At 30.1% G+C, this 24,476-nt stretch overlaps 2 protein-coding genes across 5 annotated transcripts; one reads left to right on the plus strand and one right to left on the minus strand.

Moving 5' to 3' along the window:
* Positions 1-274: 274 nt before the first annotated feature.
* On the plus strand, positions 275-11,508 carry LOC100159915 (transcription initiation factor TFIID subunit 4). 3 transcript variants are annotated; one of them, XM_001952631.5, is made up of 15 exons: positions 275-696; positions 1,670-1,929; positions 2,773-3,086; positions 3,653-3,817; positions 4,782-4,847; positions 4,912-5,133; positions 5,400-5,519; positions 7,031-7,162; positions 7,448-7,872; positions 7,964-8,130; positions 8,959-9,089; positions 9,151-9,333; positions 9,404-9,520; positions 10,697-10,741; positions 10,809-11,508. In XM_001952631.5, exons 1-15 carry the CDS (start codon positions 365-367, stop codon positions 10,920-10,922), a joined length of 2,793 nt encoding a protein of 930 aa, XP_001952666.2. In that variant the 5' UTR covers positions 275-364; the 3' UTR covers positions 10,923-11,508. The 3 variants fall into 3 exon arrangements, with proteins under 3 accessions (XP_001952666.2, XP_029344902.1, XP_008179199.1); XM_029489042.1 differs by lacking the exon at positions 275-696 and adding an exon at positions 720-1,459; XM_008180977.3 differs by lacking the exons at positions 275-696; positions 1,670-1,929 and adding an exon at positions 1,948-2,390.
* Positions 11,509-16,421: 4,913 nt separating this feature from the next.
* On the minus strand, positions 16,422-23,318 carry LOC100161954 (blood vessel epicardial substance). 2 transcript variants are annotated; one of them, XM_003241840.4, is made up of 8 exons: positions 22,548-22,991; positions 22,061-22,443; positions 21,312-21,469; positions 20,370-20,472; positions 20,163-20,303; positions 19,902-20,067; positions 17,924-18,036; positions 16,452-17,312 (listed from the first exon to the last, which is right to left on the minus strand). In XM_003241840.4, exons 1-7 carry the CDS (start codon positions 22,585-22,587, stop codon positions 17,933-17,935), a joined length of 1,095 nt encoding a protein of 364 aa, XP_003241888.1. In that variant the 5' UTR covers positions 22,588-22,991; the 3' UTR covers positions 16,452-17,312; positions 17,924-17,932. The 2 variants fall into 2 exon arrangements, with proteins under 2 accessions (XP_001952663.1, XP_003241888.1); XM_001952628.5 differs by lacking the exon at positions 17,924-18,036 and having other exon boundaries at positions 16,422-17,312; positions 22,548-23,318.
* Positions 23,319-24,476: the final 1,158 nt, after the last annotated feature.

A 24,476-nucleotide genomic window follows, 5' to 3' on the forward strand; every position in this document is an offset into this window, starting at 1 on the left:
TAAAAGCAAAGTTTGTAATGTTAGGGAGATAACGACGCTAGCGGAAAATTATTTTTCCGAAAACAAACAATAACAACAACGAACGCGCTAACCGTATACGCATATACGTTACACTGCGCGGACGACGTAAAAAAAAATTGTAGAAAACGCGCCTTTTTTTTTTATGCTACCGTATGGTTGAGGTAGAGGGTGGGGGTCGGTCTTTGGACGAGTGTTCGAGGAAGCGCGACGTGGAGGGGAGCGCGCGCGACCGACGACTACGTCCGGTGTGCGCGCGCGCCACAGTAGCGGGTCGAGCGCGGTGGGGCGGGGGAACGCCGCGTACGCATGCGCACATCAGTCTGCGATCCGAGTCGGTCAGAAAATGGCGTCAGTCAAGTTTCTGGAGGAAGTACTCAGTAAGGACGTGGACGAAAACGCGTTCAGTGCAATCGTGGTGTCGCTGGAAAGCGAGCTGGTCACCAACACGTCGGTCGTGTCCACCGGTAACAGGAGTCACCACCACAACAACACCAACACCAACAATAGCACCAGCAGCAGCAGCAGCACCAATAATGCTGTCGCAGCTACAGCGGCCGCGCCGCAAAAACAACAACAGCAGCACGTCTTGGTCAACGGTGCCCGGTCCGCCGCCTCCTCGATGAACAAGTGCATAGCTTCCGTCTCCGCCAACAACAACAACAATAATCTTATAAGGTAGTCGTTCGTTAGTTTCGGGGGGGTTCCTCGGCCGTTTTCGCGCACTCGACGATGACGACGACGTTTTTTGGCGCGCGCCCTCCGGACAGGGATCTTCTGCCTCCGCCGACCCGTTGGCCAGACGACGGCCGGGGGGGACCTTCGTGAGCGAGAGTGGTATGGTGCAAGGTTTCGCGACATAACTTAAGCTCGGCATGCCGTGTGCGGCCAACAGCGAGAGAGCGCGAGCTATTTGACCGATACGGATCGACGACACGCACTCTGGCCGTCGAGATCACAACTACGGCGTCGGCACGGATCACGGACGACGAAAATATTAATACAAATAATATTACAATTATTGTGTATTATTAATATTACGTTTGATGTAAAACGGTAGGTGGCCGCCGCGGGGACGTACACCACCGTGACGACTGACGACTGAGGACGTCTCTCCGTCTCGTAAGTCGTCGTCTACGACCCTGCCGGCTAACGGCAATTGTGGGTGGTCACTTCACGCGCCGTGGGTATTCGAAAACCGAGATAACCCGTAAACAGCTTTCAGCTGCGACATCCGAGTTTTTTTCCTTCTGATAACAAAACAATAATATTTACCTTTCACTCGTTCGCGTACGAATAAAACGGTCGCGGTTCCGCGCACTATAAATTAACATTATTGGTGTACTTACAAGTTTAATCGTTCCGCGCTCGTACTACACTACACTGCAATGCCCACTGATAGCGTTTCGTAACCCTGTCTCCCGCGATATGACGTTTTGAGGTTAGACCACTACCGAGGTGCTCCTCCGAGTGGGCACGTCGTTACGAAATGATTGTGGATAATAATAATAATAATAATAATTTGGCGTACACCACGGACTTGGATACGTCTTGTTAGTGTTTATCTCAGTCCGTGGTGAACGCGCTCCAGCGTTAAACCTGTGCTGATCCATTTGTGTTATTTTTGTTTTTGCTCTCGACGTGTATGCAGCCACTGCGATAGTTTAATGCCGGGCATCAGTCAGGTGGATTTTGTTGGCCAACAGCAGCAACAACAACAGCAGCAGCAACAACAACAACAACAACACCATCACCATGTCGTCAATCCAACGCTGGCGCACAATTACGCGGCACCCCAACCCATGAAATCGCTGGACCAGGTCAAAGTTGTCTACTCAAACTCGGCCAACAGCCGAAATTACGTGCCGGTCAACTCGCTGCCAAACGGCACGATTAATTCTACCAGTACAGGTTAGAGTTTGTCCCGTTGCGCGTCGTTGCCCTACGCACCTGCTAGACGTCGTTACCGAACTCCTTCCTAAACCACCGGACGCCGCACACGTTACACCGACACTATATCACATAATATTATAGGGATAATACTACTTACTACATGCCCTACATGACTTCTGTCCGGACCGCCAATGTTTCATATGAGTAGACTACGATCGCTCTACTGTGTAGCGCACCGCCGCATACAGGTTCCGGCTTGTTTGCCGCCTTGACTCCGTTCTTTCCACACTCTTCGCACTATGGAACTGTGTTAAATAACATGATCCGTAACTCGACGGTGACTTGCATTGTCAATGTCGTGTTATTTCATATTGCCTGTACGCTGTCTATTAGCGGAGTAGCTTATTAAGACCTATTTAAGATAAGCCCGAACATGAAATGTTCGAATTTTATGAAAACAAATAATCATCATTACATAGGTACGTGGTAATCCATTATTTCTTTATTATTTATACGTTTTAAAATGTTTTTTATAAAATCTCAGTCAATGTTATTATCGAGAATTCTGATTCAAATGCTGATGATTCATTAACTGAATTGGATTTAAATAAGTTGGCGTTTCTAATTAGGTATTTGCCCCGTATCTCGTTGTGTTTTCTATTAAGTCTGGTGATATGTTTAAAGCTTCAAGTTAGTTTTTAATGCCAACTTGTCCTTTCTAACATAAAACATTTTTTTAAATTTTTTGTTATGCAGGCTACCACTTATGATTAACATGGAAATTACCGAGAAAATTACTATATCTCTCATCACTCCAATAATTTATGAATAGTTTATGTTACTAACATGATTTTTTTACAGGTTCTGGAACCGCTGTTGTAATTAAGTCAACATCTCAACAGCATCATCATAATTCACCTCCCGTTTCCACAATGACTTTACCTGGACAAGTATCGTCCAATCAATCCTCTGTATCATCAAACGTTATTACTGTTTCCAAACAAATGGCACAAGGTGTAGTTACTGGTAACTCTCCTCAGACAATTTTGCCAGCAAATGTACAAATACTAAATGTCAATGCACTGCGGCCGCAAAATTCTCAAGGCGGAGTTAATAAAAATATGTCAAGAGTAATGATACCTCAAGTAGTTGGATCCCGTCCTGGTGCACCTGGGGTTAGTTAAACAATTTTAAGCATTGTACACTAATTTTTGCTTGTATTAAATATAACTTCTGTATAATAACTAATAGGTAAGCAATAACAAATAATCTCTTGCTCAAATATTATTTAAAACATTAGGTTAAAATAGTAGATCCTCAGTAGTATGGATAAATTCAGATAAGTGTTTTCCAGTTAACTAGAGGTTCTTCAAGAATTAAGAGTACTCTTTAACTAAGAAATTTTGTTTCACACACTTAATATGTCTGTTCTGATAAAAATATTAAAAGAAAAAAAAACATTTACAGCACTGAAGCTAAACAACTAAACTATACCCCTTTTCAAAAGAGAATATACCGCTTTCGCGCATGTCAAATGATTCATTTGGTGCATCGAGAATCACGCTAACAATGAGAAATTGGTGGGGAATGGGCGCTGCTAAACATAAATTAGTCGCCGGCCGGTATATTGTCTTTTGAAAAGGAGTATATTGATGTTCTACTGGATATATAATTAAAATATTTGAATACACTTTCTAAGATATTAAATATTATTGATATTTTTAAATTCTGTTTTATGTAGCTTACTCTACAAACACTCCAACAAGCACAAGGTGGACACATATTGTTAAAGACTGAAAATGGCCAGTATCAGTTATTACGAGTTGGCCCAGCACCTAGTCAAGGGAATACTATTACTCAAAATAATGCAAATTTTAGAGTACAATCTGTTCCTTCGGTTGCAACTGTAAGTTATATTTGAATTTATATTGTAATTTGTTTTTATGCAATTTTTGAAACGGTGACTAGGAATTTAAGGTAACATTAATTGTTGTCAGTAATGTATTTATCTATAACAATGTATTACAATATAGTAGAAAAATATAGGAATGTTAATAATTTTAAAAATAAATATTTTGCAATGTATTTTTTCTATTATGATTGGAAAGGCTGTAATCTAATAAGTTAAAATAACCTGTAAATTAATTTAAAATTATTAAATGTGTAATATTAGGTTTAATTGAGAAGCAAATAAGTTAAAAATTGTCACGTTACAATAAATTGCTATAATATTTATTATTGAATATAGGTCATTGACCTCAATTATTTGTTACCTGTACATTTTTAAGCTTTGGTGCAGGTTGTGAGTTATCTCTGATTTTAATGCTCTAAAAATTTAAAATTACCTTAAAAAGACCTTAAAAAGACCTAAAATCCTGAAAAAAATAATTTTAATAAAACAATAAAATTATTATATAAAAAATTGTATAAATAAAAATATGGATTGACTCATGTTGAAGTAATAAAATTGACATCCATATGTAATAGTGGTCACTTGACAAATTGGTCACTAATATAAATATGATTCATGTAATTTTAATACCGGATTAGGGCATGTGATAGTACAAAGATAAAACTTATAATTCAATTTTAAAGCTGTTTTTTGATTTTATTATATTTCTGCTATTTTTACATATTTTTCATTATTTATGATGTAATATTAGCTAGCCAAAATAATTTCTATTATTATTCATAATTAAAAACTTTTAACTCTATTAATTTATTTAAATAATAGTTAACTGATAAAATAATAAACTTCCCTTCGTAACTTACTTTTCAAATAGAGAGCTGTAAATATTTTAAAACAAGTCTTTATTAAACCATGTAAATCTATGTGTATGTTTAAATTGATTGAAGAATTACTATTTCAGAACAATGTTTCCATTGCTGGTACACCAACTACAACACCAACCCAAACGATAGCTCAACCTCAACAGGTATTGTTAAACAATTTATCTAATTTAAGTTGATAGAGATATTTATAGTTTATTTGTTTTTCAGGCGCATCAAAAAATTCAACAAGACAATACTAAAGAAAAATGCCGGAAATTTTTAGCCAATTTACTTGAATTGTCAAGTAAAGAACCTAAACCTGTAGAAAGAAGTGTGCGAACCCTTATACAAGAACTGGTTGATGCCAAGGTGGAGCCAGAACAGTTTTGTGATCGACTAGAGAAACTTCTAAATGCTTCACCACAACCGTGCCTTATTGGTTTCCTCAAGGTATCATTTATTATAATATATAATTAACTCTAAAGGAGCACAAAAATTATTCTTTTTTAATTTGTAAGAGTGTTCAATTCTATATTCTGTAAAAAATGAGATCGTACCCCGGCAGCCAAGTTGTGCACATGGGCGTTGCTTTGTTCCGTGGCAGTGCCCGATGCTTTTTTGAAGAAAACATTTTTTTGTGTCTTCTGATCCTTTATTTAATTTGCCTTTGTATATTTAACATTAATAATTAAAATGTTTTTTATGTTTGTTTATAGAAAAGCCTACCACTCTTGAGGCAATCACTTATGTTAAAAGAAATGGTGATTGATGGAATTCGACCACCACAACTTAGTGCTCAACCTACTGTTGTTTTAGCTAATCAGCAGCAAGCAACGGTAAAGATTATTTTATTTCTTCTTACGTCAAATTTTAAAAATTTGGTTTTTGTTAATTGTTACAAACCATTTTGGTATGATAAAATTAATGTTTTAGTCCAAACTATTTTATATTTGATTACATTTATTATAGCATTATGTTAAAAATTGATTAAATAGTTTACATTTTTAAATTGTAGATATAAAAAGTTTAAATTATAATCATTGAAAATAAATAATTAAAATTCTTATTTATTTAAATGTATTCTACTCGTATGTTCATTACGTGAGATGTATAAGTCAATGCTCGTTTTATCTACACATTTGTTTTGATGAAATTAATTTCATGTTCTTTATTTTATTTATTTGATGTTTGAAAATGCATTTAAAATAAAATTCATTTAGAGAGATTATTATAAATAGTAATAATTTCCATGCAATATATCCTTTATCCCATTACTTTTCACAATATTTTGGCAGAATTTAACCAAACATTAATTTATATTTATTTTTCGGTGTGTCATATAAGATACACTATATATTTTTGTGGAATGACCTAATATTAGAATCTGGCGTCTTCCACAAGACACTTTTGTTGTTACACAGTCCGGAAAAAAATCTATTCAATTAATATAAAAAAAAAAAATTTTTTTTTAATTTCATACTATTGTTTTGCTTCCTGAACAATTTCAATAGGTTTTTGAGATTTGTATCTCAAACTATCCTATTGAATATTTCAAAACTGTATTAAAAAATATCTATTTTTCTTCATATTGTTAAAAAAGTTTTTTATGGATGCAATTAGAGTTTATCAAGCTGTTGTTTTAAAATATTGTGTTTATACAATTTTGAAATTCAAAATTTGTTTGAGGGTCAACATATTGTCATATTAGATATGATTGTGTTCTAATTTTTTTGGAACAACCATTATTTATATAATTATATTTATTTATTTTAAATTAAGTCTATACCTTATAAATCCACCCAGATTTTTATTTGTATCTTAATATTCTTACGGAAACCCTGGGTATGTAAATATTTTAAACTATTTGTTCAATATTGAAATATTTTTTGTTTAAACAATTTTATTTTATGATAATTGGTTGATTTGAAAATGTAAAATACAAAATTTGGTCGGTTTTTTAAAAAATCTTGAAACAAAAAAAAAAAAGACTGAGAAATGAAGCATAGCACATTTAATAGATAATGATCTATTTTAGATTATCTATGCAATGTTGTTAAATGTTAAGTTATAACTCTGGCAAAGATGGCATCTGAGTTATATTCAATTTATACATAATAAGTAAATTGTGTCCATTATGTCTCGTTAATCTTTACAACAGATCGCAGGCTGGGGATCATTAAGAAGTTTCCTATACTCTCTTTAAACTGTTGTGATGTTATATTTTGATTTTACTTAACAAGATGTATTGTTGAAATCAAAATAATTATTATGTATTAGTGTTTATAACCCACTTTAATGTTTTTGGTCAAATTATTTATTTAATACAATATTATTATACTTTTAATAGAATACACAAGTAATGGGAAATATCTTAAGTAATGCAGCATCTAACCAACAAACGGTTAGAATAATGACTTCCCAACCAGCCTTAACACCAGCAAGGACAATTAATTCTCAACAACAACATAGAATTGTTTCTGTAAGTCTTTTATTTATTACCTTCCAAATTTCATAGGCCAAAGAACCTAAAGTGTACTAGGCAATATTACAATTGCTTTTACTTAACTCCAGTTGCTTGAAAAAAATAATATTTTACGGTATGTAAATGCTTTTATTATTATATATGGCGGTATATATTTTTAATATTTCATATTTTGAAATATTAAATAGTGAAAAAATAGTTAACTATCCCTACAAAATTGAATTTTCAACAACTGATCAAATTACCATTAATTTCTTAATTTGTTGTAATTTTAAATTACAGCAACAAGTCAGGGTACAAACCCCACAAGGTCTCACAGCTGTTAATAAAATGGGTTCAATTCGTATTCAACCTCCAGTAGCAACTTCTCAAACTACTACACTTCCTCCACCACTTACATCGACATCATCCCCAAGACCACCAGTGGGTGGTGGTCGGCAAATGCTTGTTAAAGCAGTACCTCTTAAGACGACACCAGTTGGATCGCATATTAAGATTAGTACTCCTTTAGCATCGACACCACTACCAACTAATAGTATAACAATGCCTCAACCTCGGATACCACCATCACCAAATATAATAGCACAACCAACAACGATCAACAAAATTTCAACACCAATTACCGTTGCTCCGCCAATAGTTGCATTGTCTAAACCTCCATCCAAGGAAAAAGAAAAGAAATCTTTTTCGTCATCAGCAGCATATGTGTAAATAAAATTTATTTTATTCTGAGTTGAAATAAAACTATAAATTATCACTCAGCAGAATTTAAAAATTATATATTCATTTTTTAATTAGTGGTGATGATGATATTAACGATGTCGCTGCTATGGGTGGTGTCAACTTAGCAGAAGAAACCCAAAGAATTTTAGGTTCTACTGAATTTGTTGGAACACAAATTAGATCATGTAAAGATGAAATACTTTTACCGCAAAATCCATTAGTAGCAAAAATTAAACAAATTGGTAATTATAAAAGTCATATACATGTTTTATTTAGATTGATTTTATTGTATACTTGAACACCTAATGGTTTTTGTTAAAGTAAAAATATACTCTTGATTGAAATCTGATCAGAACTATTTTTGTTATTTAGAAGAATTTTTTTTGTAAAAATTAAAACATTTTGTTCAACTTAAAATATGAAATTTTCTAATTCTTTAGACATTTTTCTAAACAACAAGGATGATTTTGATAAGATTTCAATTAATCTAACAGAAATACATAAAGAACAATATATAATATTTTAAATTGAAAATCTTGTACTATCAATTTTGTGGAAAAAATAATTTTATGTGTTATAACAACAAAATGTAATTATCACTAATAATAAAATTAGTGTAAAAAAAATGTAATATTGAATTAATAATTAATAATATTTTATATTAATCATGACCACTTTTTATTAAATTTAATGAACTATTTATAGTGTAATAGTTGAACATTTTACATTTCAATTATTATTTTTCCTATCAAACATTTGAAAAAAAATTATTATTATTATTTTACTGTCAAAAATAATACATTACAACTATTAATAAAATGTAACTATGTTTAAAAACACACAAATATACTATTTTATAATTTGTATTTGAATATTGTTCATTACAATTTACAATTTAAAATTATTTGTTACTACGATATCTGTTTTTTTTCTTATTTCAATATGCGCTATATGGTCTTATGAAATTTAAAGTTAGCTGTATCATTTTTTGAATTTATGTATTTTAGTTTCAATCTATTATGATCATTATCTTATATTTATATAAATTTATTTTATAATTTTATTCTCAGTAAATAGAGAAGGTTTAGAAGATGCTGCCGCTGATGTACCAGCATTAGTATCGCATGCAGTCGCTGAACGTTTAAAAGATCTTTTAGAAAAATTTGCCGTTGTAGCGGAGCATCGTTTAGATTTTAATAAAGTAAGATTTAAATAATAATTAGGTTATAAGATTTTTGAACATAATATATTTTAATGTCTAGGCGGATAAACGTTATGAAATTACTAGAAATATTCGAGGTCAAATCAAATGTCTTGAAGAAATTGACAAGGTTGAACGTAAGAAGCAAGATGAAATGGAGCGAGAGCTCTTGTTACGAGCAGCTAAAAGCAGATCTAAAAACGAAGATCCAGAACAAGCAAAATTAAAAGCTAAAGCCAAAGAGGTAGTATTGATAATTTTGTTGGTATAGAAATTAGGATTAATCAACAAGTCCTTTTTTTTTTAATCTAAAGATGCAAAGGGTGGAGATGGAAGAACTACGACAGCGAGAAGCTAATTTAACTGCCTTAAATGCAATTGGACCTAGGAAAAAACCAAAATTAGAACCAGGAATAAGTCCTAGTTTACAGGTAAATTTAATTTTTTATTAATATGTATCTATTGAGTTACATATATTTTAAATTCATTTAATTCAATGTATTCTATTAAATTAATATTATTTCATTATTGATAATATTATGTATTTTATCTTTCAAATTTGATTAAACTATTAAGTTATTATTTTGAATAACTGCAAAGTAAATAGCTATAAAAATGTATTCTATTGATAGGTTTGGTGAATGCGATACCTGTATTTATGGTTACATTAAAAATAACCTGCATTACAATAGAAAATTTACATTATTATTATAAATTATAAATCTTAAGAAGACGTCATACCCGCATGGGTTGTCTCCGTCTTACACACGTATGACATAGCACATTTTTGTTCAATATTTTCCATAGGGTGCTGTCAATTTTGATATTAAAGTGAATTGATCTATTATCAAACTTAAGTAACAACATTATCTGTATATTTGGTTTTTTTACAATATTTAAATTTTTAAGTAATTTATGAGTATGTAGAACATTAAGAGGACGCTGTCACCGCATGTGTTGTCTCAGTCTTAGAAATGTAAAACATAGAAAATACTATTTTGGCATGGGAAAGAACCAAGAAGGCTACTCTAACAGTTATCATAACTAAGAAACAAAATGTTCACCACATAAGAAGAAGAACTTTGGGTATGCAATATCGGTTTTTATTTTTTAGATGTCTGTACTCCAAAAAAAGTTATTTTAAGTTTGAAAAACACAAACAATAATGGATTTTGAAACAATAAGACCGTTTCATATATAAGTGATATCAAAAAAATCAAAATGATATTGCATAGCCAAAGTTCCCCTTTTTATGTGGTGAAAATTTTATTTCTTAGTTATGAGTGAAGCTTTTTCACATGACAACCTAGACAACATATGCAGGTGTAACGTCTTTTTAATATTTTAAAATGCTCATAATTCACTTAAAACTTAAAATATTGTAAAAACTAAAAACCAATGAGAGAATACAGATAATGTTGTTAGCTAAAAGTTTGATAATAGGGGTCAATTCACGCTAATATCATAACTAACAGCACACTATTTGAAACTGGCAAACAAAAATGTGTGTGTAAGAAGGAAACAACACATGCGGGTGCAACGACAACCTCTTAACAATTGTTTAAGAACTCATGTTTCATGATGTTTAAAATTTATTTTTTTTTCAGAACCAAAATTCTAGTATTAGTACCAGCTTAACAAATAGACAAACAGTAAGTAGAACAATGGTTGTGAAATATTTTAATGAAACAAAAAATAAATATGTATATATATTAACAGATACCTAGACAAAGGATAAAACGTGTTACCATGCGAGATACACTATTTGTACTTGAACAAGAAAAAGATATTCGTAGGAAGGCAAATTTCATGTTCAAACCATTCTTGAAGTGATATTTACCATCAGATTGTCATTGTAGCCGTTCCTTATTGCGGCTGCTGGCTAGTCATGTTGACTATGTTTTCTGCCGCACTGTCGAACTTATTCAAATTGTTGTTAAAACCCATTTCATGCATATTCTAGATTAATTTTATCCACAAAATTGTTAATTTTTGTTATATTGTTTTTTTTTTTCAATCACTGTTAATTTTTCTCTTTCATTGTTAATCGCAACACAAATCAAGAAAAGAGGTTATAGACCATGTTCATGTTAGTTATTAATTGAATGCAGTGAAAAAAAAACTTTTGCGATGTATCAAATATGGATATTTATATATTTATATATATATATGATATCACTCATTAAGCCCATGTTGAAAATAATGTATTTTTTTATTGTAAATAACACTAATGTATTGTATGTATGTTAAAAAAGAATATTTTGTTAATGTAAAAAAAAGGGAGTTACTCAATTCTTATTCTGTAAGTTATGATCCGATATAAGTGAGCACTCATTATATTATTTTGTATAATGTATATATTTTTTTATTATAAATTAATAAAATTAATAGGGTTCAGTGATTTTCACACACAAAAAAACTGTTACCTCATTTTTTAATAATTTTATATTTATTTTTATTGTTCAATGTGTGATGAGTTTAGTGTACAAGTATATTTTCAAAGGGAATTTTCATGATTTGATTGTTAGTTGACAACAATACAGCATGTGTTTTACTTAACAATGTTGTATATACTGGGTAAAAGGTTAGAAACAGTGCATACATACATGCACATGAATACGAAGATAATTTCATAGTTCAAATTACAATGTATCTACCTATACTTTATTATATTATTCTAATAATGGGTACTCTTATTTATGGATTACACATTTACACTGCCTATGTCTTTTTAATTATTGCAAACTATATTCTTAATAATAATTTGTCATTTACATACCTACCGTCAACATAAAATACTGGCATACAACCCCTTCAAAGGTAAGTATTCGGCGACACTGTAGGCCTTATTAGGTAAATCAGGTCAAGGTGCAATTAATTTTTTCAAAATTGTTTAAATTGTTTATGTATCTAATTTTAGATTCTGAGCAAAGCGATAAATGTATTTATTTTCAATGATGTGTGTTTTTATTTTTGTGTGTACACGATAAGTAGTCGAAATAATGCTTCGATTTTCAACTTTAGTATCTTGTTTGATGGGAAAGTGAATATTGTTGGTGCATTGGTGAGGTCATAATTGAAAATTTCCAATAGTTTTCAAAATCCCCTGGAAAAACAACATAAAAATTAAGGAAAAACGTGAATTTTTACGCAAAATCGGTTTTCCACAAAATTGATTTTGGTTTTTAGTGTAACTATAAAACAAATGGACGTATATACATGAAATTTTCACTGGTCGTTTATATTTGCATTTTCTATACACGATAAAATTTTCAAAATATTTTGAACTGTTTAGGAACCAATATTTTCTGTTTCCAATTTTATTAGTCTTTTTTTCTACGAATGTCAATAAAACTTTATTTGTTGGGTAAAAAAGCTTGAAAAATTAATACAAGGCTCCTACTATATTTTTACAATGACATTTGAATAATATTAAAAATCCTTAGTCACAGTTTTTATTTGTAAGCATTGAAAGTTCAGATCTTGACAAAATACGTAAAAATGACTAAAATTTGCAGATTATTTTGAGTTAGAAATTCATGAAAAATTTTCTTTTTAAGTCTAAGATTTGAAAATGTAATACAAGATTCCTTATAAGTTTGTCTACATTTATCAAAAAAACAAATGTCTACAAGCAAGTCAAATTAAATTTTTATGAGCGTTTGAAATTCATATTTTTATAATATTGGATATTCACTCGTTTTCTCATGCAGCGGTAGATAATGTTATTCAAAAACGAATAACTGTAGATACATGAAAATTTTACTGAATGCTTATATTTTTATTTTCTATACACCTTACATTTTAAAATTATTCACTCTTTTTGGGCTGTTTACGGACAGCTGTTTAGTTTTAAATTATTTTATAAATATCAATAAAATGTTATTTGTTGGGTAAAAAAGCGTGGAAATTGAATACAAGGTTCCTGATATTATGTTACAATAGCAGTTGAAAAATATTAAAAATACATAGGCACAATTTTTTTTTATAATCATTTAAAGTCCAAATTTTGACGAAATTTATTAAATTTAAAATTTAATAATTATTTTGTAGTTAAAAATGTATAAAATGTTCAACTTTTATAGCCAGGTAGTGAAAATTTAAAAGTACATCCTCCACGTAAATAGATACATTTTAAACATATAAATTACTATATTCACAATAATATCATCAAATATACTTAGTAATATCATAGGCTGACTGGTCGTTTTAGCTCAGAATCGTTTTTCTTATACAATGATTTTATATCATTGAATTCAAATTTAACACCATCCATTACAGTGATCCACTTGTAACCTACTATACAGCGGAGTGACATCAACTTACCCACCTTTTTATTTCTGGTGATACATAAAAACTAAAATTGTTATTTTTATATTTTATTGTAAATAAATTCAATTCATCCACAAATACTATCCTATCTAAGGAGTAAAAATTCCCATGGTGTGAAGTCAGTCCGACTTTTTTATGTATCTCAAGAAAGAGGGGCCCATATGCATTTGTTTGCACTTGGGTCTTTGACTCTCCAGTTACGGCACTGATACCAGGCAAAGTACCATCTTTTATTTTTCGTCGTCGAGACTTTTTAGATAGGATAGTTGTTAAGTCTGGCCTATACAAAGTTCTTAGACGGTCGTGGCTATTTCGGTAACTCCTTCTTTGTATTATACAAAATAATGAATAATGATAATTCAGTGATAATAATTCCATCATAGAACAATAACATTCAATTCATAAGAGTATATGCAATTTTTCATCAAGGTTTTCTTATGACGTTATCACGTAAAATTATCGTTCGTAAGCCGACGAATATTATTAAAATATTATATATTATATTTTGTATTTGAATAAAATAAATGTACGAAAACATTATTATGCTTTGTAAATATGTACAGTCGGGCACAGGAATGTTTATGTTAGTAAATACTCGCGATACTATTGTCTTAGCGCTGAGTCGCTGCTGAACTTCACAACTGATAATAATATAACCGACCACAACGACCGGGTTTAGTAGAAACATTGGAAAATAATGATTAATGTTCTAAATAGATTTGAATTCGAAAAAATGACAATTGTCGAGTTCATTGTTTCATTCATTATACCCTGATACCCTCATGTCTGATGATAAACTGTTTTTGGTTTTTTTGTTGTTGTTGTAAGGATAAGTTTTGTCTGTTTTGACACATATACACATAAATTATTAGAGGGTGCTAATACCCCCCCCCCCTATTTGCGCCTATGTAAGTATATACATATAATTCATAAATATTTTTTTAACTATTGTCGAAAAAAATTTTGTAGTATGTCATAAAACTTTAAAATCTAATAAAACGTTCCTTATAAGTTGATGTTAGTGGAAATTAAAAAAAAGTTGAGCGGAAATCCACAATAATTTTTTATGAGCGTCTGAAAACAACATTTTGACAACATTCATCATAAACGATTGGCAAATTATTTTGAATAAGAAATTCATATAAATGTTCTATTTATATCTAAGATATGAAATTTTCATACGAGATTCTCCTGAGTAATAAGTTGATTTATTTAGACATTTGAACTTTTTTAGATTTTTATTCTATATATGTCAATAAAATTGTGTTTGTTGGGTCAAGAAGCTTAAAAGTTATACAAAGTTTCTCGTAAGTTGATATAATACCAGTTAAAAAATATTATAAATACATAAGCACGATTTTATTTTTGGGGGATTTAAACTTTCGAGTTAAAATTTTTACCAAGTTCGTCATAATCTCGATAATTTTAAATTATTTTGTATTCAGTTATTCATACAAAAATATCGTTGTATAGGTATACTTAAGATATGAAAATATAATACAATGTTTCTCATAAGTAGTTTTCATAGCAGTTGAGAAATAAATAATATTTAAGATCCATAGGCATAATTTATTTTATAAGTATTTAAAGTTCAATTTTTGACAAAATGTATCATATTAAAAATTTACAAATTACTTAGTAGGTAGTTAAAAATGTATAAAATGATCGACTTTTATAGCTAAGGATTGAAAATTAAAATCAAGGATTCTCATAGATAGATCATACTATACTCAAATAATCTAATATATATATATTATAAACACAGATATTTTTTACAGGCATTAAAAGTTCAAATTTGGACGAAATTATATGCAAATTAAAACCAATAATAACAATTTTAGTTATTTTGTAGTAATTTAAAAATATTATTTATGGATATTTGAAATAGCCGTGCTTCGATTTTCAACTTAAGTATCTTGTTCGATGGGGAAGTGAATCTATTTAGTGCATTAGGGAGGACAAAATTTAAAATTCCAGTATCTTTCAAAAACGCTGGGGAATACAAAAAAAAAAGGGTGTCGGTGCCGGTGCGTTTTTTGGTACAAAAACATGTCTTACAGGAAAAACTCTCACGACCTGTAGAATTGTCGGATTTCGTTAATTTTTTTTTATCTTAAAATAGAGAACATTTTGTAGCTCGGATCAAAGCCCGATTTTGAAAACTATAATTATAAAAACTGGAATATGCATTTGAAAAATGCATAATATTTGTCCTTTTTCAAACGTATTTTTCTACCACTATTCAAAGTAAAATAAAAGATCGAGCTTTGATCCGACCTGTAGAAACTTCTCATCTTTCAGATAAAAAACAAATGAACGAAATCCGACAATTCTACAGGGCGTGAGAGTTTTTCCCGTGAAGTCATTTTTGTTGATATAATACACCGTATCGACATCGTCTAAATAAGTATCGAGCTGTAGATTAGTGGAAAAGTATTATAATTAAGGCAATAACTAAAATATAAAACATAATATTCAAATAGCATAGAAATTTCGAAAATTGGAAATACTGGCACCGACACCCTTAAGGAAAAACTTGAATTTTTAGTTTTTGACAAAATCGATTATGGTTTTGGTGTAATTCTAATACATATCAATACAAAAAGGTACAACATTATATTTTCACTGAGTGTTTATATTATCAGTTTCTATGCACCATAACATTTTCAAAATATTTTTTTAGCTGTTTACGGACATTTTTACTTTCCAATATTTCTTTAATACATGGCTTTTAATATATTCTTACAATGACAGTTGAAACATATTAAAAATACAGTCACGGTTTTTTAAATAAAAATTTAAAATTGAATTTTGACAAGACGTAAACATAACGAAAATGTGCAAATTATAAATAAATAAATATAGACTAGATAACTTGAAATTGATTTGGCTATTTTAGCCTCAAAACATAAATCAAATATTGACATTTTATTGTACCATTGTAGTCAGCATCCAGACCATATGAAATAGTTAATAGTTTCAAATAATATAAAGAAAAAATATTTGAACATAAATTTTTATTTCATTCATCACACTTAATTTTTTTTTAAACCAAGATTTTGTACAATTACAATATGATTTTTATTATAAATTATAACAATATTCATACAATAAAATATGTAATAGGTACCAGATGATCCATTAAACACAATATTGTGTTAGCTGGATCATATTATATAAAAATTATACAACACAGTGTCCCAATGCCTCATATATTTTTTGGTAGCAGGAGTATTATTATTATTAATTATTAGTAGTTTTAATTGGATTTTCATAAGTTTACGTTGCATAAAACAAAGTCCTGAGGATCAAGGGACACTCTATATTATAAATTTTATATATTATATATTATACACAATTACATACACATTTTATAATAATTAATAATGGACTAGTTACTTTTATAAATATCACTTTAGTAATACATTATCATATTAATGATTAATACATTATAGTATTTGAACAACAATAAACAACATGTAATATATTTATTAATTAAAACATTTGAATATCAGTACTTTTGAAACAAAACAAAATGTATGTTATTACTCAAAGAAAACAAGGAGCTAGCTTACAAGTAATATTTGTTTGGTTCATTACATTGTCAATAAATTTCTTTTTTTTTGATCTTACATCAAGAATAGTTAATAAAATAAATTGATATTACTACAGTGATTGTTAAATTCGATAGGTGCCAAAAATCAAATCTGACAGAGGTAAATTTAAAAACAACACCAAAGTGTCAGAGTTAAAAAGAAAACACAGATACAAACTTATCCTAAGATCACAAGATTATTAATTGTTAAAGGAAATATATTTTATATATTTTTTACACTGGAGTCTCGTGGTCGACTTCTTCAATCCTACTCAATTTCCAGCCATTTGGGTCGCCTATAACAAAATTTAATTGATTAAACAAACAAAATACTAATGAAAAATTGGCCAATATTTCTTTGACATCTTGAGTTTATTTAAGTTTATATTTCTGTTACCACAGCTTGGTCTGTAGAAAACTAAAATATTGTTTAACCTTAAGCTATATTGATACTCTTTAAGTATATTCTATCATAATATACAGAGCAGAGTGATTACATTCAGGCATTAGGCAATAGCAATTCAGCTGAAGTATTTACACTATTCATAAAATATTGGGTGTGTGTATTTTACTTTTAAATCTTAAGTTACTATAATTATTATATGTCAATTAAACTTTTAGTTAGATTCTCTACTTCCACCGCAACCATTGCTCATAGAGAGTAGGTAGGTATCAACATTGATATATTAATATATTATTTATGCAAACACATCTGTAACATTTTATACAAAATGTTTTGATGTTGTATAAATAAAAATAAAAATATCTATCCAGTTCACCAAAGTATAATTATATACAGACATACACTTATAAACAAGCACGCAACCATAAAACGTGGTATTGAATACTTTAGAATAGCCAACAAACTAACAATATACACATTCTGTAAAAATCAAACTACACTTACTTAATGCTGCTATCTGTGTAGAGTTCTCAACACGTTACGTAGAGTCTGTTGCGAGTACCACGAAGACTGGTCATTAATCAATGGACAGTGTTCCAGACATGCGTTTTCATTCTCTGATAATAACACAAGTAAATCATGCAAAAACTAATTTGATAACATATTACTGTTAAAGTGAAAATACATGCTTAAGAAAAAAAAACTGTAATTATAAAAAGATATTTTAAAGTAAAAAAAATATGTTCCAACAATTTAAACAATTTGCCAGCATATAAAAATAATCACACATTAACTAAAATAATGTAAGAAAAAAAAAAGAATATTAATTATAAACTCTATACTGTTCAAGCAATTGATAATATTCAAATCATGGTGAACAGTTTTCTAACAGATGACAAAATTGTAACACAGTTGAACCTCGGTATCGTGGTCTTAGGGGACCAAAAAAAAAAAAATTAGAACATATCGAAAAATTTGAGTTGCCAAAGTAATTTAAAATATGTGAATGAATGATTGGAACTGAAAATAATATTCTATAATCAGACACTTCAAGTTACCGGAGTTTGAGTTACCAAGGTTCAACTGTAATACCTAACTACTAGGTTATTATCACATTTGAAAATGTTTTTCTACCGTTCCAATTTATTGCTAAGTAAGTTTTAAATGTGTTTCAAGTTATTATGAATTAAAATCTTAACATTTTAAGTGTAATTTATGATTTTTTTTTTATTTTATTGCAACTTTATGAATTTACTTATTTATAAAACAATTTCAACTATTTTTCAGTTTTTTTCACATAATATTACTTAATGGCTCCAAATACAAGAACATTTGAACATGAAAATTTAGAAGACACACTTTTAGTCCAATTAAATTATGCTTGAGTTAGGTGTAGTATAGATTGTTAAAATAACAAATAAAATATTTATTTCATCTGTAGAATTTAAATATTATTTAAGAATAAAATTAAGATAAATTAATTAATCTCATCAATTAATAACAATTTAAATATTAATAACAAAACATAGTTATTAATTAGTGCAATTTTTAAATTTTTAACTGCAATTTTTGGTATTTTTTAGTGCAATACTGCAATCAATTTTAATAGTTATTTACTACAACAACATTATTTTTATACTTCTTAATTTTTTATATAATTATTCTTTATAGTAACATTTCAAGAATGTTACTATAGATATTAGATTACTTAATCCAAAAGCAGATAGTTCAGCTTTAATATGATTGGCAATTTAGTATTTACTGTTGTTATAATCATGTATTATAGAATAGAAAATACAAAATCATAGAAATAAAAAGCACATAATACAAATGCTGCTTACCTTTTGGTGGTTGCGTTAAACACTTAAATTGTAAAGCAATAAAATAATATTAATTTAGTTTCACACAATTTATTTGTTTAGTGATTAAAAATTATTAAACAGTCAATATATTTAACATAACTTGACTATAAATTTATAGTGAAAATATCTGATATTTTGTACTAAGTAATAAACTCATAAAATATAAGTAATATTATTTATTGATATCAGTTTAATATAATAGGAGGTTTAATAAGTGAAAAAAATAAAATATATTTAACCTTAGACATTTTTCAATGTACCTTTCTGGACAAAATAATTGGTGGAAAACTTTATAAAGTAAGTTTTTCATTATTTATCTTTTATCTGGTACATGGAGGTGAGTTGATATCAAACATGCAACTAATATAACTTTAATTTTAACAAACTTATTATTGGCTAAAACAATGCTAAACATTTTTGATTTATATTGACAAAGATTATTTTTATGAGTTTGAATTTTAAATGAATATTATTTTATTTTTATATATCACAGAGATAAGTTACAACTTATATTACATTAAACTAACTTCAAATGAAAAATAATGAATATATACATATATAGACAATTATTAGCTGATTATTATAAAGCCATTTATTATGATTTTTTAATGAATACATACCTTGTAACTCTCGTTTCAATATAGTTTCAATGCCTGCTTGTCCGTCACCGTTACGCTTTAAATAAAGAACTGTTTGTTTCTCATCATTTACATTATTTGTCATTTCAGCTTCTTCTCCATCATACCACTGATTAGGTAAATGGCCATTAGACATAGTTTCACTTACCTAAAAACACATTTACAATTCATGTAAGTTTAATACTTTTATGTGATGCATATAAACTAATGGAAATGGTAAACATCATTAACATATTTAGGTACCTGCATAAGTTTTTTTACAACATCTCGACCAAGAATGTGATCAAAAATAGTGTATAAAAATTTATCTGTAATTATTGACAATCTTAATTTGTCTCTATGCCATAATAATACCCTGGAATCTTCTACAGCTGTGACTGATACCTAAAATTATTTTTACATTTAATTATTTAATATTTTCTATATCTATAGAACAATATAATTTATTACTTGGAAGAATTCATCAGTAGATACACCAAACCACTCTGGAGAATCTAGGAATTGATATGGGAAGACAATATGCAGAGCATTACCGTTCTGTGATATTACTAATCTTTAACATAAAAGAAAAAGAATTAATGTAATATAGTATATTATACTAATATTAAATATTAGGACGTATACTCAGTCCAAAGAGATCTTAGATCATACGAATAATGTAAATTATTAAGCAAAACCTTTAGTTTTTATTTTTAAGACTGTTCAAATTTCAGAACTACTAATAATATTTTTTATTTCCAACACTAAGTAGTCAAATTTATGTTTCTCGGATTAAAATTTTCAATGTATTCATTTATGTCTTGAATCTTATATATTATGTAATCAAAATAACAAAAAATTAGCAATATTATAATATATATAATTCAAAAATATTATTTTTATAATCTATTATTGACTAAATTGCTACCTCGTTCTTGTCATAAAATTTGTTTTATTTTAATAACATAAGAATTCATCTCGTTGTTTAAGGTTAAAAAGTAATATTTCATGTATTTAATCAAATAATATGGTTAGTTCTTAATTACCAACTTGTTTTTAATATTAAGTTAAAAGTTTATAGATTGTTATTAATTTATTAATTATTTAGGTAGGTATATTAGTTAGTATTTTAAATTGGTAATTTAATATGTATTAATTTAAGTTAAAATGTGATGTGTTAATACAGAAAAATATGTATAAGGACAATTGACTACTCCATAAAACTTAGGCTTTTGGAGACAATAATATTTTTACCTATTGTACTGTAAACATGTAACAATACAATTTATACTACTAATATTAAACTATTGTAATCATCATATTATTATGTATAGGCTAAGTTTAAGTCATAGCACTTGGGTATAAAACAATTTTATTAATATTTATTTATAAGGAGACTTGAGTTACACTTACTTTCCTGAAAGCACCAACGATAAGCTGTCGACCCTCGTTACTTTTTCTTCAGCAAATATCTCAAGAGTTTTTAGAGGCCGTATCATTTTCATGCAGGAAACTATTTTACTAAATTGTTTACGGCTAACTTTTAAAGGGTAGAAAAGCGTTTCGTACACCTAAAAAATGTATAGTAAAATATCAAATAATCAACGCACAATTTGTATTCTCTCTCTGATCCACATGCAACATAGCAAATTTTATTTGCGTTCAGCAGAACCATAGCCTTAAATAGCGTTTGGGATTTGGGGGGGGGGGCTAAAGCCTTACTATGTTAATATTGAATAAGCTTAAATAAAATGTAGGAAATGTTTGGGGGGGGCTTAGCCCCTAAAGCTCCCCTATTTGTGTCTATTAGCAGAACCAACCTTGTGTTGTTAGCTTTAGTATTAGAGTGACTTCACTTATTATAAAACTTTAAGTTAAAAAACATTAACTGTGTTCTTATGTTGTATTTTTTAACAATACATTAATTTTTAATAGTATTTTAAAATTATTATATTTGACATACTCTTAATTTCAATAAAAATTAAAATATAAAAAAGCCAATGTAGGAACATAGACAATTTTAACTGTAAGTTTGATGGTCAATTCACTATTATACTAAATCTAATAACACACCTTTGGTACTGCTTAACACAAATTTGGTGTGTTATGTGTGGGTTAGAGGGAAAACTAATCCTTTTAAGACAAAAATCAAATGCATTTACTAGTTCTAATTCATCATTAAATTTGATCGGCCTCAGTTGATAGAATAACACTAAAATGTGTACGACATTGACAGCAGCAGATGCAGCATTCCACAAGAGGCTGTCAACCCAGCACTGGACATTCCTAGCCCATAATGCCATAATGGTAGTGGCACCAGCCAGGCCAATGCGAATGAGGAGAATCAACTGACAAGGAGATCCAAATGGTAGCATATAGCAAATAAACATGATGGCATGAGAAAAATGAAAATAGGGATGGTTGAACACCGAATGTAAACAAGTCTGGCTGAGCATGGCCACGGTGATAGAGTCCAGTACTGCACCTAACGGCGCTACAGCTGTGTTGTTTCCGCAGCCTCCTCCGTCGTAACAACTGTAGTTACCTGAAACACGGTCATCATTGTTAGATACTATATATATATGTATATAGATACATATCGGTGTCGGTCGGACGGACGGTAAATGACAAATAAAGGTGAGGCCATACCTTCGGTTTGAGCAGTCCCGTTGACGTCGTCCAAATACATTGTCGGTGTGTTTGTTTTTCGCTACTATTTAACGTGGGAGTTACTAGGGTTTTTATCTCCGACGTTGGCACTCTAGATGAAACTGTACACCGCCGATTTCAATCATCCTGCGACGCGACCAATACCTATCGACGATGGTCGTGCGAGATCACGAGAGCAGCCGGCCGAGAATCGATAACACGCGTCGTATTTACGATCGCCGGCCACGAACCGCTGAGTTGTCGTCGTTACTCGTTACCCACTCGGGACAGACACCAAACGCCACTCGCGACCCTCGTAGATTGAAAGGCACTCGTCCAAAAGCGTCGTTAGTCGTTATCGCAATCGCAATCGCATTCATGTCGTCGTCGTCGCCGCCGTCGATCCGCACCGCCGAGGTACATCGTCGCGGTGCATGCAAGCGAGTGGCGACCGCCGATTAGAGATATTTTATCTCGGCCGGTCGCGACGGTTTTCCCGACAGAATATGACGGACTGTCTATTTACCTAGCAACGCGGGTTCCCGACGGCAGACGACGTCGCCACTCGCGATTCTTGACATTTATAATATTATATGTTGTTACGTCTTATTACGTACCTAATTAATAACAATAACTATTATAACGATATCGTTTCGCGTTCGCGCAGCTGCTGATGCTGCCGCCGCAGTGCCGCCGAGGGGGTAATGGGATACTGGGAAAACAACGATAATACGAGACCGACAATCACGCCGGGCACCGCGGCGACTGGCGCGCGTACTATAATTTATTATTATTAATTGGCGGTACCCGGTGCCTGGTTGAGCTCAGAGGCTAGAGCTGTAGCCTCACCTATATAGTCTGTAGAGTGTGGAGGATAGTTTCGGGCCACGGCTGCTGTAACCAAGCGGGGGTTTGATGAATGAAAAAAAAATTACAATGACAACGGACGTCTGGGCCCGGGGGTGTTTTATTTTTTGAGTATGATCTCGTACGAAGGGTGGCATTATGAGCTCTAGGTGATGGTTGTGGGGAGGAAGTAATAATACGACGCGCGCATCGATAATGCACAGAGTGCCAAAGGGCATAAAAGTATAAAACATAATAATTACCTAACTATTATCGTTACCTAATTGTTATGATTTTATGAATTATGATGATGTGTATACAAACTGGTCCCTGTGTACACCATCGGTCGTGAATGAAATTATGTAAATATTACACAACATTTAACAACACTTTTGACGTAATATTATCTTCGGACGGAATATAAAATATAAAATAAAAAAATATATTAGCTACCTATATAGGTACTTATAACTAGGTACTGTATAAGAATATAACATATTGGTGTAATCTTTTTAACGATCCAGACCGGATTTCCACATGGTCAAAGTCCAAACCACCTAACTGGGATCACCGTACAGTGTGGCGTAATTTGGACATGTTTGTAGCGAAGGGGGGGGGGTATAGATTGAAACATTTACTCCCACACCACCCACCGACCACCGATCACCAAAAAAAAATTTGGTTTATATCATAAAAAGTCCAACCATAGTGATCTGTATAATACTATAATGTATAAATTAAAATAATAAAACTTCTTTTTTTTAAGCATTAATTATTTTATTTTCTATTATTTTTTTTTTTTTATATTAAACAGTTATTACTTATTTAATATTTTACTTATCATTTAAAAAGGAAACTAAAAGACTAAAGTGTTAAAATTATTACTATTAGCTATTAAGTATTACTATTTACTATTGTTACTTTTTTTACATTAAACATTTATTTTATTTATTATTTAGAAAAAAAACCAAACGAGTAATTTATGTTTATTAAAATTGTTACTTATTACTTTTCTTGTTGACTTTGTAATTACCTACTTTTGAATTTAATTCATATTATTTTTCTTATTTGTTTGTATTAATA

The sequence above is a fragment of the Acyrthosiphon pisum genome, chromosome A2, assembly GCF_005508785.2.
Source record: "Acyrthosiphon pisum isolate AL4f chromosome A2, pea_aphid_22Mar2018_4r6ur, whole genome shotgun sequence".
Taxonomy (NCBI): Eukaryota; Metazoa; Arthropoda; class Insecta; order Hemiptera; family Aphididae; genus Acyrthosiphon; species Acyrthosiphon pisum.